The sequence below is a fragment of the Curcuma longa genome, chromosome 1, assembly GCF_044706935.1.
Source record: "Curcuma longa cultivar G26 ecotype Majalengka, Jawa Barat chromosome 1, ITB_CL_G26_1.1, whole genome shotgun sequence".
In the NCBI taxonomy this organism is placed as follows: Eukaryota; Viridiplantae; Streptophyta; class Magnoliopsida; order Zingiberales; family Zingiberaceae; genus Curcuma; species Curcuma longa.
In genome coordinates, this window is record NC_133861.1 from 8,307,765 (window position 1) to 8,324,168 (window position 16,404).

At 39.0% G+C, this 16,404-nt stretch overlaps 2 protein-coding genes and 1 pseudogene across 2 annotated transcripts; 1 reads left to right on the forward strand and 2 right to left on the reverse strand.

Moving 5' to 3' along the window:
• The first annotated feature begins 1,040 nt into the window (after positions 1-1,040).
• Positions 1,041-6,574, forward strand: LOC141838793 (ATP synthase subunit beta, mitochondrial-like). The gene is made up of 9 exons (XM_074726376.1): positions 1,041-1,546; positions 3,607-3,682; positions 3,770-3,858; positions 4,015-4,132; positions 4,208-4,311; positions 4,408-4,566; positions 4,721-4,945; positions 5,039-5,350; positions 6,200-6,574. The coding sequence occupies exons 1-9, from the start codon at positions 1,073-1,075 to the stop codon at positions 6,314-6,316; spliced, it is 1,674 nt and encodes a 557-aa protein (XP_074582477.1). The 5' UTR covers positions 1,041-1,072; the 3' UTR covers positions 6,317-6,574.
• Positions 6,575-7,725: 1,151 nt separating this feature from the next.
• Positions 7,726-11,112, reverse strand: LOC141831902 (uncharacterized; annotated as a pseudogene).
• Positions 11,113-14,815: 3,703 nt separating this feature from the next.
• LOC141846790 (putative ribose-5-phosphate isomerase 2) lies at positions 14,816-15,983 on the reverse strand. The gene has a single exon (XM_074734855.1). It carries the CDS (start codon positions 15,946-15,948, stop codon positions 15,067-15,069), a length of 882 nt encoding a protein of 293 aa, XP_074590956.1. The 5' UTR covers positions 15,949-15,983; the 3' UTR covers positions 14,816-15,066.
• Positions 15,984-16,404: the final 421 nt, after the last annotated feature.

Sequence of the window (16,404 nt, forward strand, 5' to 3'; positions counted from 1 at the left end):
TGACCAGCAATGAATTGTTTAAAACGAGTGAAGTATAACCATGGCCATGAAAAGATGGCTATTAACCAAATTAACTGGCGGAGCACGCACTAAGTTAAGACTATGTGACCCTTATCCCAAAAATGAGGCACTATTATGTGAGTTATTATGATAAGGAAGGGAAAGAGATGGAAAACAAGAAAAAAAAAAGAAAAATAAATAAATGAGAATCACGGGGCGACTTCCTCGACTTGCCCGCCGCCTCTTCTTCCTCACCATCGTCGATCCCAACACGCAGAACTCCAGCTTCCACGGCACCGTCCTCCAGTCCGCCACCGGCAGCGTCGTCTGACGTCTAGTCGACCAACCGCAACGCCTTCATTCCCTCTGACGGCGTCGTCGCCCTCTCCAACCACGGCCTCTCCGTCGCTCTCATCGACAACACCGTCGTATGGACCACCCGAGCTCTCTCCTTCTCCGTGTGCGCCCGCCCTCCGCCTCCTTCATGCCGACAACTTCCTCCTCCTCGACACCGCTAACGCACCCTCTGGCAATCGTTCGATCACCCCACCAACATCCTCCTCTCCTGCCAAATCCTCCTCGTGGGTTCACCACTCACGGCGTCTGTTTCCAGCACAAACTTCACGGAGGCGGATTACGCCTTCGTCATCACCTCCGGCGATGCCGTGATGACCTGGAAAGGCAACCAGCGATACTGGAGCCTCTCCACCGATGCCCGGACATTCAAGGAGTTCAACGCCGAGGTCGCCTCCACTCATATTATACTTAGATTAAAAAAAATTATATATTTTCCTGAATTGTCTCTATAAATTTTTTTTTTTATTTATTTAGGACAGATAATAAAATATATCAAGATGATGTTGAACAAATTCTATGCCCACTAGAAAAGGCTAAATCTAAATCCAGCCCAACAACCGGCGGATTCCTTCCTATAGGCCATTTTTCGGTTTCTTCTCCCATTTAAGTCCGCTTCCTCCCGTTCCAATTCCCTGACAGCTCTTGATCTGAGCCCTAGCCAACAAGTAGAGAGAGCACAGCGATCCGCCTCCCTCATCCTCTACCTCCGGCCATTATGGCCACTCGCCGCCTGCTGTCCTCCCTCATCCGCTCCTCCGCCCGCCGTCCCCCTCCCATCAGAACCCCCTCCCTAGCATGCCCCGCCCCTAGGGCTGTCCCTCGCCCCTCCCCGGCTGGCTACCTCCTGTCCCGCGTAGCTGAGTACGCCACCGCTGCCGCAGTTTCAGAGACTCCCTCTCCGCCCCCTGCCAAGACTGCAGCCGGGCTAAGTGGCAAAATCACGGACGAATTCACAGGCGCCGGCGCGATCGGGCAGGTGTGTCAGGTGATCGGCGCCGTCGTCGATGTGAGGTTTGACGAGGGGCTTCCCCCGATCCTGACAGCGCTGGAGGTGCTCGATAACCAGATCCGTCTGGTTCTCGAGGTCGCCCAGCATCTGGGGGAAAGCATGGTGCGGACGATCGCTATGGACGGTACCGAGGGGCTTGTCCGTGGTCAGAGAGTCTTCAACACCGGATCTCCCATCACGGTATGTGTGACCGATGTCGATGGGATTACCTCCTGATTGATATAATAACAAAGACCAAGAGTAAATTGCTCAATGAACGGATCAATTTTTTGGGAAAAGGGTGTGTTTTATTACCTCAGAGTTTACAAGATGATTAGCTAGTTTTCTAGATTATTCAAGTTAAAAGTTTAAATTGTGTCACCTTTATAATCGACGTGGGGGAAATCTGCCACTGATAAAGGATGCTGAGGTGAACGTTGATGGTGTCATGGTGTGGAAGCTGCTGGTGATGTGGAGGCCGGGAAATGCAGTGGCAGCTAAAGCAGCTGTTCGACTAAGTTCGAGAGGTCCAACTCGTGAACACTAGAAAGAGCACTAAATGGTAAAAGAAAAGAGAATATGAGAGACTGGGGATTTATAGGTGTACATGTGTGGGAGGTCATACCTAAGCATGACTTGCAATTAAGGGTGAGAAAAAGTTCGGTTAAATCAAATTAATCAACCGAAACGACTGAATTTAAAGGTTCGGTTATTTCAGAATTCCATTTTTTAAAAAATATATCAGTTATTTTGGATATTTCAATTTGGTTTCGATTTTAAAACTCTTAATTCAGTTAACCCAAATAAATCAATATTATATGGTGTTGGTTTTCAATGGTGTTGTATTTTGAAAATCAACATTACAATGTGATGTTAGCACCAAACTGATTAGAGGTCAATTTTGGCACTTCCTGCGTTTGATAAAGTTTTGACCGATGCAGGGGGTCTGTGAGCATAGCCTAGAGTTTTGATACTATTTTGATCGTAAGCTTTTAGATGTCATAACTTTGACTAGAATTGAATCACAAGACTTATAGTATATTAAATCGAAACTCGTTCAGAGATTTACATTTGTTACTAAGTGTAATTTGTAACGACTCAGTCTTAGACCCAAATTGTCATTTAAAGTCTTTTTAGAAGCTCTGAAGAATTGTAATCCAACACCACCACTATAGTTGGTATTGGTTTTTAAAATATAGCAAAAACCCGCACCACACTCATTAGTGTGGTGCTGGTAGAAGTTAGTATTGGCACTCCTTGCGTTTGATAAAGTTTTTATTGATGCAAGGGGTCGATAAGCATAGCCTAGAGTTTTGAGATTGTTTTGATCGTAAGTTTTAGATGTCATAACTTTTGATTCGAGTTGAATTACGAGGCCTATAATATATCAAATCGAAGCTTGTTCAGAGATTTGCATTTGTTACTAGGTGTAACCCGTAACGGCCTAGTCTTAGACCCAAAATCGTCGTTTAAAGTCTTTTCGGAGGCTCTAAAGAATTTTGATCCTTTAAAAGTTATTTTTGTCTTTTGCATTGTTAGGATATTCAGATTATTTAAACATTTGTCTTAGGCCCAGTTAAAATCGGATGGAAATGTATCATTATTGAAAGTTCGGTCGAAAACCGAATTAATCGATGTTTTATTGGTTCAGTTTGTTCGGTTTTTGTTGGAAAGTTTGGTCAGTTTGGTTAGTTCGAAAAAATTTCGATTTATTTGGTTTCGGTTAAATCAGTTCTGTCGATTTGGTTTTGAACCGATTGCTCAACCCTATTTGCAACTGCAGGGGGTCATGCCTATGGATAACTTATAGCTACAAGGACCATGTCCAAGTATGGCATAGAATTGTAGGGGTAGATGGCATGGGAGGCTATGTCTAAGTAGAGCTTGTGCAAGCCAGGGTATGACTTGGAATAAGTCATGTAGGTTGGCATGCTGACCTGGAGTGAGATCAATATTGTGGGGTATCAATGGTGTTTCTTACATCGATGTCAATTGTAGCACTTAGAGTTCGAATGACTATTTCCTTGTTTTAGTTCTTTGTGCATGGTATTGTCATGTGATATAAAGTGTTTTAACACAATCAGATGACTTTTCCTAAGTGTATTGCTGGTTGTTGAATGTTACACTTGCTGGAAAATTTCTTTTGATTGATCTTATGGAGCATTGCAAAGAAAAAATAGCGAATGGTTTATCAATGTGCCTTTCATAATTTGATGCAATTTTGTTGGCATTTACTTGTTTGTGTTCGATTCAACTATTAGGTTCCTGTTGGCAGAGCCACTCTGGGACGCATTATAAATGTTATTGGAGAACCAATTGATGAGAGGGGTGAAATAAGTAAGATTGTTTGGTTTTTTGATGTTCTTTCTTTCTGTTAATTAATGTTCGATATTATTTTTTTATTCAATTGTCTCTGATAAACAGAGACCAATCATTTCCTTCCCATCCATCGTGAAGCACCTGCTTTTGTTGAACAGGCAACTGAACAACAGATCCTTGTGACTGGAATTAAGGTGCTTGTTTATGCTCTTCTCTAGTCATTTCTATTGTATATATTTCTTTGTTATTCTTGAAGATCAAATATAAATATATAATATATATATATATATTATTATATGTGTGTGTATATATTTATGCAAACAATGGCATATGTTTTCTGAGATCAATAGGTTGTAGATCTTCTGGCACCATATCAGAGAGGTGGAAAGATTGGGCTTTTTGGTGGGGCTGGTGTGGGGAAGACTGTACTTATCATGGAGCTGATCAACAATGTTGCAAAGGCCCATGGTTAGTACTCGTGGGAGACCATTGAGCTGAACCTCATAGTGTTTTTGCCTTTAATATTTAATATTTGGTCTGTAGGTGGTTTTTCTGTCTTTGCTGGTGTTGGTGAGCGTACTCGTGAGGGTAATGATCTATACAGGGAAATGATTGAGAGTGGTGTCATCAAGCTGGGAGATAAACAGGTATGTTTCAGGAGTTTCTTCATGCTCTATTTTTGAATTTTCTTTTGCATCTTTTTGTTCCTCACCCCGTGTTGTTTTAATCTGTGCAATAAATAGAATGAGAGCAAGTGTGCTCTTGTATATGGTCAAATGAATGAACCCCCTGGTGCTCGTGCACGAGTTGGTTTAACTGGGCTGACTGTTGCTGAGCACTTCCGTGATGCTGAAGGACAGGATGTGCTTCTCTTTATTGACAATATTTTCAGATTCACGCAAGTAAGTTTATATTTTACTGTGTGACAATATTTTTAGGTTCAACTTTCTAGAAAAAATAATAGTCTGTAGGAAACTGTGATCAATTCTGTGTTGTGCTGTTTAATGAAGCTGTTTGTTGGTAGAATAGGTTTTTATGTTTCTTCCATTCTCGTAGGCAAACTCTGAAGTGTCTGCCTTGCTTGGTCGTATACCATCTGCTGTCGGTTATCAACCAACACTAGCTACTGATCTTGGTGGACTCCAAGAGCGTATTACGACAACAAAGAAGGGTTCCATCACTTCAGTGCAAGCTATCTATGTGCCTGCTGATGACTTGACTGATCCTGCTCCAGCAACTACTTTCGCTCATCTTGATGCAACAACTGTGCTGTCAAGACAGGTTTGCTTCATATAGTTTTCTGTTATGTTTCTTGGATTATAAATTAAGGAGACATTAGACAATCCTAATTAACATACTTTTGTTACTGATTAGATTTCCGAGCTCGGCATCTACCCTGCTGTCGATCCTCTTGACTCCACATCAAGAATGCTTTCTCCGCATGTGTTGGGAGAAGAACACTACAACACTGCTAGAGGTGTCCAAAAGGTTCTCCAAAACTATAAGAATCTGCAGGATATTATTGCTATCCTTGGAATGGATGAGCTCAGTGAAGATGATAAATTGACTGTTGCTCGAGCTCGAAAGATCCAGCGGTTCTTGAGCCAGCCTTTCCATGTTGCTGAAGTTTTCACTGGTGCACCTGGAAAATACGTTGAATTGAAAGAAAGCGTGAACAGTTTCCAGGTCAGTTAATTCCCAACCGTATCATAAAATTTGATATCTCGCTCTGTCCCGTTTTTGCTAGCTTTAACAACATTTAATGAAAAAACATATAGTTATGACTTACCTCACATCTGTTTGAGTTTCTTCACATGTCTTGTCCCACACAAAAAATGAATTGAGTTATAAAATGTTTACTTCTTCACTCGTCCCGTTTGATTCTCTTTGCTGGGAGAATGGGAAATTAAAACCTTGTTCTGCTATCCATAGGCAGAGAGAGATATTATACTTCTGAGTGTTTGTAAAGTAGTTAAAAATTTGTTTTAGGGTAAAGTTCATTTGATGTCCCTAAAAGTTGCTTTGTTTTGTCATGTTCCCACGAAACTAAGTGCTCAGATATTGCTGCACTATATATTTTTTTTCTCTTCAAAATGTGTGACTTAGCTGGGTGATTTGTCATGTTTCTCAAAACTCATATTCTATGATAAGATAAAAAGTTTCTTGTCACATGCTTAATTTTAGCACCACTCTAGACAATTTTCCCTTTAAGTTACTAAGTAAGCCTAACTCGCTAGAGACCTATAACAAAGAGGCTAAGAGAGATTGAAAGAGCTTGAGAGATCAATAAGTAAAGAGAACTTATTATTCTTAAAAGATGGATCACAAGGGGAGTTGAGATCAATTTGATCTAATAGCGTGTGCATTATTAATCTAAAGGATTGCTACAATATCTAGATGATGAGAAGACTTCAGAGAATTATCTATGGGCCATGAGATTGGACCAAAGGGTGGATCAAAAAAATCTTTTGGGATTGAAATTGACTGGATTGTGACGTTATGTTATTAATGTTCATGTTGTCTTGCTATCTGCAGGGTGTTTTGGATGGGAAGTACGACGACCTACCGGAGCAATCATTTTACATGGTTGGAGGCATTGAAGAAGTCATTGCAAAGGCCGAGAAGATTGCAAAGGAGTCTGCTGCATCATAGAAATTTTTTGTCTCGCCATTCAATAAATTTAGAAACGAAACAATTGGCTTTGTTGAAGCGCCAGTTTCTTCGCTTTGTATCGTTGTTAATGCTGGCCGGCTTTTCATTTTTCCTCCAGCATGAGACAGAAAGGTCTCGGATCTTTTTTGCAAATAAGCAAGCGCAGGGATTCCTTTCTTTGTTTCGTTTCTAGATACCTGCTTGTCAAACTGTTGTGTAATTGCAATTAATCATGGCCAGCGGAATTTGTTTTCTTCCTACGCAGATCGATTTTGTCTTGCGCTTTCGGTGTTTTTATTTTTCTGAGTTGCTTCTTCTGAAGAGTCTAAACTATGGTCAATTTCAGTCCAAGTAATCATGGCCAGTAGAATTGTGATGGTGCAGGCAGGTCTACGGATATAATCAATTTCGAAGCAACGAGTTGTTTAGTCCATTCAATATATTTAATTTGTTCAGTACATTCAATCCACCTAATTTATTTTACTAGTTTAACCAATTCTACCTATTAATCCATCAAACCCATTAAGCCAATTTACCATACTATTCCACTAATCTACTTGGCTAACTCAATTTGTCCATAGTCCTCCACGCTTGTATCATATGCCAAGCTCAATATGCCATCTCAATTTTGCCATCCCACCCCATTCAACCTACAAACTTTCTCTATTCGTATGGTCTTCCTAATACCTAGAACACCTTCATTTTGTTTGACCCTTTGATTTATTCACTTTGTTTGTTTAGCTTGTACGATTTGAGTTATCTAATTTATCGATTTTAATTTGTTCTACCACTCAATCTATTTGTTTTAATTTTATCATTGTTTAAACCTCACCAATCCTTAAATTTAAGGTCATCCATTAACTATAGATTTTTTTCCCCTATTAGTTGTCCATTTTGTATTTACAATTGATAAATAACATCCTAAATCAATTCATTTAAATATTAAAATGAAATGATTAGTATAATCCATTCTCATTTTTCATTCCGGTTATCAAACAAAATTTCTCATGCAAACTTTCTCTTTAGATTTTTTGTTGTGGGAGCAAACGGGACACTTTGGTTTGGTGTAGTCTACTATTTTCAATTTTTCATTTGATTTTTTTTCTCTCTCAATACTTTCAAAATGAGAATAAATATTGTTTATTCTCTTTTTAATTTTCAGTTTTCTTAGAATACAAAATATGAACATAAAAAAAAATATAGAAAAGCAACCTGAAGTGATTGGCTCTTATCGTTTTAACATGTAGCAGAGTCATCAATATTGATAAACTCAGATCACTCGCATACGTGCCATGCATCTTCTTGACAATGATAAGACTCAAGCCGAGATAAAAGATCATAGTCAATTGTCTCTTACAATTGAAAAACAAGCTTGCGACGCCAAACCTAGGAAATCAAGACCCAAACACTTGAAAAGGTGTATTGGACTATATAATCATCATGTACACAGTTTGCACTACATCTTCTTTGACTCGAAGAGAGTAGCACCATAATGTGACTGACACAACAATTAATTACATATTCTCTGCCTTTAAAAAAACAACTTTATGTGTTCTATGTCTCCTAAGCACATGGGATGGATTACCCTACCATTGAGTTAAATTGGTTTATACTCTATAGGTTCAATTGATAACCCTGCAATTTACCTGTATGAAGCCTAAACTAAAAATTTAGCATGTGCAGCACTTTGCAATCTTTCATATCCTTTATGGCCTTCTGTATTATTATTCCCTCACTGCCTAGTGTGCAGAGATACCAAAAGAGGACTGCATCACTTGCAAAGAGTGCAATTGGCCATTCTCCATTTGAGACGCCTGGACTCTATCTTCATGCACTTCCTGCATTTATAAACAGATTTGGGTAAAACTTGAACTTGGAGAAAGTGATGAGATTTTCCACCTTAAAAAAATGTTGCAAGGGAAAACAAGAATTACCTGCAGTTGCCGCCTTCGGTAGAATGTGATAACTGCTCTTGACATAATGTATAATGGTAATACAATGCCAATAATCTTTAGCAGAAACAGCTAAATTTTGATGGAAGAGCATGTCAATATTAAGTATAGGGGAATGTTTTATTATATTACGAATAACAGCAAATCCTTACTGTGCAAGGCGGGATCGAATACTGCTCAATTCCACTTATCATAAAAGGGATAGACTGGCGAAGAATCAAACTGATCATGAACTAGAAAAAAAGGCATTGTATTTATGAGTACCATTCACGCTAGGAGTTCAAGTTTTACATATGTGAAGATGAAACTCACTGTAGCAGCAACTATGCGACAATACATAATGCTTCGATCATGTGAAGTGACATAGTCATTGTAGTGGTGAGCGTTATTAGTTTGAGTTATTGCTATATACTGATGATTTTGGGTACCATGCCTTGAAATCTCCCAGTTTCCCCTGAACATGTATATTATGGCCAGTCTAAGATCACCGGGATAGAATAACATTTTAAGCACTTTGATCAAAAAGAAACAGAGGGAGTACCTGAAATTCATAGGACTAGTCCCGTAAAGAAACAACTTTGGAGGTGCAGTATATCCTGGTTTAAATTGCTGAATGGCATAGTGCATCAAAAGTAATGAGAGATGGTCCCAATGTTGTTAAGTGTTAAATAAGCAATACTTCCAAAACAAAATTAATGATTACCTGCAGACATATCTCACATGTAGTGTCACCTTTCTCATTACACCATTTCTGCACACATTTGCGGTGAGCATACTGTAGAAGTAAAAGAGATGAAAAGCATAAGTGAAACTCAAGTAAGAAGATAAGCTAGGATAATCAGGGCATGAATCTCACGATATTTTAGGTACAGGAAAGTCGGCAATGGTAAAAATAGCAACAAAGAGAAAATAACTTGAGGAATAGGTTGTCTGATGTTTGTTGGTATTAATGTTTGCTTTTTATATTATATGAAACTTCAAAATGAAGTTGAAGATAATTTTACTTGACAAAGTAGGCAGTATCCAACAGAGAGTATGTTCGTTTCAACTATAGGAAAGCTGTTAAAGACTTACCAGCAACTACTTCATTCAACGTTTATTAGGGCCAACAGTTACACTATCCAAGCAACACTAGTGTCATTTTAACAAGAGAATCACCACCATACAAACAGTGAAGATTTTGAGCCTGTGAGGAATTTTACTTTTTAATAGTAACAGACAAAAAGTCCTATAATCTCATTCTTTCCATCATTCAACCATTGTCAAATGAAAACATGAAATGTGTCATTGTGGTTAACGAAAAGAAATCTTAGTTATTATATATTCACCAGAAACCCAACTCTCAAATTAACATGATCTAACGTAGAAAATTGTTGTGCATGGCCCATATTTACTGTTGAAACTTTCATTAGGATCATTAAGTTGTACATGCTGAACTTCCAACAATTACAAGTAGAAAGATTAAGTAGCATATATGGATAACAAACCGCATTATTTCCATTAAGGAACATCTGAAAAGGGTTCACTCAGATATTCTGGATCTGATACATTAAATCTCCTAGGGAAGGCTTCCATTGTTGACAAAAGATTCTCGCTTCTTACATGATACCTAGAAAACCAGATTTTTTTGCTTGATTTCACACAAGGCAGCATTACTATGATAATGCTATTCATCACCAACCATCTTTTTGGACAGGAATCAAAACTAGTGAATTCAACCTCGCCGGCTTATAACAATAACTTAGTGAATTGGCAATTGCCCAGAAGCAAAATGTAAGCTAGTCCCAGGTTTCACGTTGGACGTCCTTTTCATGATGGATGTTGGTTAGTGATGCCAAAACACCTAAAAATTCTTGTCCCTTTATGAAAGAAAAAGAAAAGAAAGCTTTACCTTTAAGCTTCCGCAACAGGAACAGGGGATCTCCATGTTAGCGTCCTCATCCTCATCCTGGCAAATTCGGCATTCGACCAATCTACCAGTCGACATACCATCCTCAACAAATTTCTTCGAGTCAGTTTCTTCGTCCACAATTGACAAGGAAGAGATCTTTGTGGTTGACCCCTGGTTTATACTCTCGATAGCAGCTCCGAGGGTTGACTCGGTCAGCAAACGGTCCACCAGCAGCACAAAATGGTCACCCATCACTTTATAGTCAAACGGGAAGAAAGATCAAATTTAGGTTGCAAAGAAAATTCCGCACCAACGTATTCCATGGTAAAGTTTAACAAATTTACCTTTAAAACAACCAAAGTTTTTATTCAATGCAAATCTCGCTCTGCAAATAATTCAAAGAGAAAGCATTTAACTTCGGTAAGAAACTAATAACCAAAAATGCACAAGAAGGGAATTGAACAAAACATTACAAGCATCCGGAAAGAAAGGGGAACGCAGATATTCGAGCCTTGTCGAGGATTTCCAAAACAAAAGTACTAGAGAAGTTATATAAATTGGAAAATTCAAAAACCCTAGGCACAAATTTCGGGAAAAAAAAAATCAGAAAGCCGGAGTTGCCTTTGATCAAAAAACCAGAGAAAAGCGACAAAGGATCCAACAACAACTTATAGTTCAAACTACGGACCAAATAGGCATGGATGGAATATTCAGAAGCATAATACAATCGAAGGAAGCAGGCTCACCAAAAGAGCAGCAAACGACAAGCAAGAAACTGGAGCAGCAAGAGAAAGGCGGAAGCTTTTCTCCAAGGTCTTGCCTTTCACCTCAGGAGAAGATCCAGAAGCCAAACAGAAGGAGAGGAGGAAAAGGAAGAAGTGGATTACGGAGAATTTGGAGTGAGGAAAGATATAGAAATTGGAGGGGGGAGTGGAGAGGGAGAGGAGGTTTTGAGAAACAAGCATGAAACGAAGATTTTATGCCGCGGGGGTCCTTTTCTTCTATTTTCTAACTTTCTTATTATTTTTTTAATTCAATATATAATTTTTTACTATTCGATTAATTAATCTTATCCATAATCGATTTGATCGTATAAAAATTTCATAAAATTTTCAAATTTCTTAGATATAATGTATGATTTATATCAAAGCATTCCATTTTCTGTTTGATGACCAATTTTTCTACCATCAATATATTTTTTTAAGCAAAAATTAAATGGGTGTCGTTTATCATCATTTTACTTTAAAGCACTAATCAATTTTTTAAAATATTACAATAGTATTTCAAATTATTTCTTAAAAAAAGAATTTTTAATATAACAATATTACAAATATGGTGATTGATCAATTTTGATATTAATTGTTTATAAGTGGAATGCAAAGTGTTTTGTGAACAAATTTACTTAGTCTCAACACTACAGTAAAAAGTAGAATTCGACAATTATGTTTCATAGTAATTAATTCAATTGTATAACTTTTTTAGATTGAAAAAAAATGTAATTTTTAGAATATTTCTTTGAAAAAAAACCTAAAATATGTTGAACAGGATCAAGAAAACAGAAAACAAATTGAGACTATCGTGGCATCCATTTGAATCTTCACACCAAAAAGTTCGTCGCTATTCTAATTAGTCATATGCAATTGAATTTAGTCATTTGTCAAACTCACAAAGTCATCTATCCATTCAACCGATGTGGATGTCTTGATACCGACCCAATGACCCAATCCATCCTGCCACCTCTCTATCTCCACTCCATGACTCAACCCAATGGATTAAATAGTAATTCAGTGTGGGTCGCCATGAGATGTGGACCAATTCAAACGTTTTGGGTTATGAGAACCTTCTTGACTACTGTGGATGGATACATTGAAACATCATCGAGTTTATCCAATCCAATAGGATTTTAATGTGGTCGTTGTCAAAATATAGTCAGAAGCAAAGAACAATTTGGAAACATAATAGCTTGACAGATTGTTATATATTCTCAGTTTTTTCTTACAAAAAAAATCCTTTTTTGGAAAAAAAAACATAATAATCAATCTATTTTCGTGTTTTTCGGGGGTCATAAGCATCGCCCTGACTTCAAATTTGTATGAACACAGAAGTTTTCCTTTTCCAAACAAAGATTTATTCAAAACCAAAATCCAGTGCTTGGTATCATTTTTTTTTTTTTTTGCTTTAGTAATAAGAGGAAGGAGTAATTTACATTAATAAGTAGGGGAATAAAAATGAATCAGTGTGATTGAAACCACTCTACTCAATAGATCTACATATAGTTGAGCTTGATTAGACCAACAAACTTGGTGTTCATACAGCCACCTGATGGTATCAAGCAAGACACACAAATGAGTAGATGATTAAGGAACCAGTCCTTCAAATAATTCCAGAACCTCTTTCCCAGAAGGCCATGTCAGTTGAAACAGCACGCATCGGCCATTCTGCGGCAATGCTGTCCTCTTCGGTCCTGAATGCCACGTTCATTATGAAAATGATGGTTGGGCATTCTTGGACAGGTTCGATGAAAAAGACCATGACAAGGACTAGTGTCTTAACCCTTGTGCCTCATATTTATTCCATGATTTCATCAAGAAATCAAGAAAGTATTGGATGAAGCTATTTGCCGACATAGTTAGCAAGACGTGGCATCTAAACCCATGAATTCTTGAGAAAAAGAAAAATCCATGAAAGTCTGTTGGATGTGAAGTTTTGGAGACTGATGAAGGCTAACTGTGGAAGTTTGAAGACCGGATTGGAGCAGGAGTTGTCTGCCCATATTAACTCCACTATTACTAGTGATAACTCGTCTTTCTGCCAAAAAATAATGATAATGAAATGTAGCTCCTTCAGCTGAGCCCCTTCTTCCTCTTGTAAAAATTTGGATGCCGCCGTGTCGTCATGTGCTGGTGTCCAACCAGACGTTGTCGTGCAATTCACACGAAATCGAACGGTGTCGTGCATCCATCTGAAACCAAGGCCACTGCACATCTTGATCTGCTCGTCCTTGCCAGTCATGGCCTGCTGCCCTGTGGCGAAGAAGACAAAAGAACACAGGCAATTTCAATTTATCGTCAATCTTTTCCCTTCCTTAATTCCTTAACTCTCAAGACAAGATGACTAAATTCGACTAGTCTCTTTTATCTCATTCTCTCTCTTTTGTCCTCTTTCTGCACCCTCCAGTAAACAATCTGTTTCTGTGATGGCTTGCAAAGTGTAATATCCTGCAGCATTTCTTTTGATTTTTGTTTCTCCTAGTAGTAAGAAAGGAAAAAGAATTTAAATACTCGGTCTAAAATATACCACAATGAATTACTCTCGTTCGCATGGTTAAACACCAATTAATAACATTATATTTGAAATTTGAACCTAATAAGATTGAAATCTGAATCACAAGAATGCTTACTTGATCCACACGACGTTTCGCATTCATTCAAACAGCCAGTAACCATGGTCTGCCAGCCATCAACTTGTAAAATAAATTGAAGTTGTGAAAGCAAACGTTCAAACCATGGTTTCTTATGCTAGCTAACATGTGAAATATTTGCTTATTAGTAGATTAATTGCTTGTATCTTTACAATCAAAATAAACATTTTAAAAAGAAGTATTTATTATAACTACAACATAAGCAAAATAACTTAGCCACATTGTTATCATTCAGTAACAGTAATATATTATGGCGACTGAAGCTTGTGCAGAGCGAGTAATCGTTCTGCTGTAACTCATGATCCATATCTAAGAATTAGATTTTATTTTTCTTTCCACATGGAAAGGAAAAAAAAAACAACCGTAAATCTAGAACGGAATTCTACGAATGGAACAACAAAAGGTAACAAACTGCAAATTTGGTATAATCTAAGGATTGCAATCCAAGCGGACCAAGTGAATCCTAAAAGAATATCAAAGTTTCAACAAAATGAAATTTGCATAAATCATAAAAGTGGAGATTCAATAGTTCCTCCTGTTGCATTCCAGTCCAATAAAATGAGACCTTTTAGGTAAAAAGGATACGCCTAGAATTATAGATGTCCCTTAGACTTTATTTTCAAATTTATCAAAAGAAGTATGTGCTTTCGCAGATTTTCCAAAATGTTCCTTTCCCAATCCACTTTGTTAGGTTTATTTCCGATCAACCAATAGTGGGTAAATCAAGTGATGGTCATCAAACACTTTTGTAAAGTTGGGAAGTGGGTTGGACAAAAGATAGATGCATTTTTTGATAAATTTAAAAGGATGGTGCACCTTTTAGACAATTGCACTTAAGTAAAATATCGAATACACTATGCAAAGGCAAGTAAACAAAAGCATTCAGCAATGCAATCACTTGGGAAGGAAGAAATTGCAATTGATTAAAAAAACACAGTGGCATATTCTAACAACTTCAAGCAGGCAGCATTTTGGAGTGTTCGGCATTTGCTAATATTATATAACAAGTAAATTAAAATATAACAACCAAAAGATTACATAATTAGGCGTTACTCAGAGAATGCCCCACTACATCATAGAAGGCAAAACACTACTATCATATCAAACAACAACAAGCAAGAACAAAGAACTATAAACAGTGGGAAAAAACAAAACGAAAATCAATTACAACTACATTTTACTGAACACAGAATACCAAAATAATCCTAGATATCAAGAGGGGGAAAACATTCAGATAGAGCAACCACTTCATACTTAACATAGAATTTCACAACAAAATCGTATAAAATTTTACCAATAGTTGCCTCATAAAAGCTCATAGATAAGTGTGACTACAAAAATTCCAGTTTCAGCGTCAACCAGAAAAGGTTCTGGCTTACTTAGGAAGAAATCTTCCAGTGAAGAACCAATGACAAAATTGATTTTCTTCATTGCAATATATAAATAGCAATAAACAAGCAGCGTACCAAAAGTTGGCATATTGCTTTCATATGCCATTTGATATCCCTTTGTCGTCCATCATCACCACCCCATCCTTCCTAGCAACTATCACTGACGTCGCCAATCCGAGAAACATACCATGCTCCACTACCCCAGTGATCCTCAGGATCTCATCGCTGATAGAATTCAGATCACCGATGATTCCATTCTCAAAGAACAAATCAACAATATAGTTTTTATTATCCGTCACAAAGGGATCCTCTTCTGGTTCATCTTCATCAAAGGTGCTGGCTTTGGCGTTTGTGGTCGCGGCCCTTAGCTTGATATTAAAGCCTGGAACGCCATCGAAGAGACTATGGAGGCGCCGGAGGGTTAGCGCCCAGCCGAAGGGGATGACCTCCACAGGTATGGCCAGGCCGCTGCCCCCAAGGCGAGGAACGAGTTTGGACTCATCGACGATCACCACGAACCGCCGACTGGCGCCCTCCACCATCTTCTCCCGGAGAAGAGAGCCGCCACGCCCCTTCACAAGGTTGAGAAACGGGTCAACCTCGTCGGCGCCGTCAATGGACAGGTCGACGACGGGGTGAACGTTGAGATCCGTCAGGGGGATGCCCGCTGCAGCTGCGCGCGCGGCGGCCCACTCGGAGGTGGGGATGCCGACGACATCCCGTAAGGCGCCGCGTCGGAGGAGGTCGCCGATGCGGTCGAGGGCGTGGGCGGCGGTGGAACCGGTGCCGAGGCCGAGAACCATTCCAGACTCCACCTGCTCTACGGCACGATGGGCAGCGATTCGCTTCAGCTCATCCTGTGACAGCGCATCGGCGGCAGAAAACGTAGGAGGAGGAGGCGGCGGGGCTACCGCGGCGTGGAGGAGAGGGGGCGAGGGGATGGCCATGTCTAGGGTTCGAGGGTAAGCGGCCTTCATGTTAGAGGGCTTAAGAAGGTGATCAAAGGCGAGATTTTTACACCAGAAGAGAAAAATTCACAGAAGCGGCGAGTCCTCGACCTAACAAGGAAAAAAAACTCTCCTCTCTTTTTTATTCGAAAGAGAGATAAACATCTGCGGATCTTTTGCAAGCCTTACGACAGGAGACAGTCGACAACATGCAATTAGTAGCCAAACGTGTTGATATATGGCCACGTCGTGTAATATAGCTGGAAGCATTCCGGTAAACCGTGTCGCAATCAGGAAAGCCGATGAACGAGGATTCTCCGGAATAGACGGTCGTGATTTCTTGTAGTTGAAATAGACGATGAGTATTAAGCTACGAAGGACCATGGGTGAGGGACCAATAATGGGTATGAGATTAGCACCCTTCGACTTGATTGGCTAGGAAAAAAGGCCATTTTGGTTGTCCCCGGTCGGGTTTAACTGTTCTGT

Excerpts from the sequence above, each read along its gene's own strand:
- LOC141838793 (XM_074726376.1), top strand. The coding sequence starts at position 1,073 with ATGGCCACTCGCCGCCTGCTGTCCTCCCTCATCCGCTCCTCCGCCCGC. Across the intron at positions 3,683-3,769 it reads TGATGAGAGGGGTGAAATAA|AGACCAATCATTTCCTTCCC; the intron begins GTAAGATTGTTT and ends TCTGATAAACAG. Across the intron at positions 3,859-4,014 it reads TCCTTGTGACTGGAATTAAG|GTTGTAGATCTTCTGGCACC; the intron begins GTGCTTGTTTAT and ends TGAGATCAATAG.
- LOC141846790 (XM_074734855.1), bottom strand. The coding sequence starts at position 15,948 with ATGAAGGCCGCTTACCCTCGAACCCTAGACATGGCCATCCCCTCGCCC.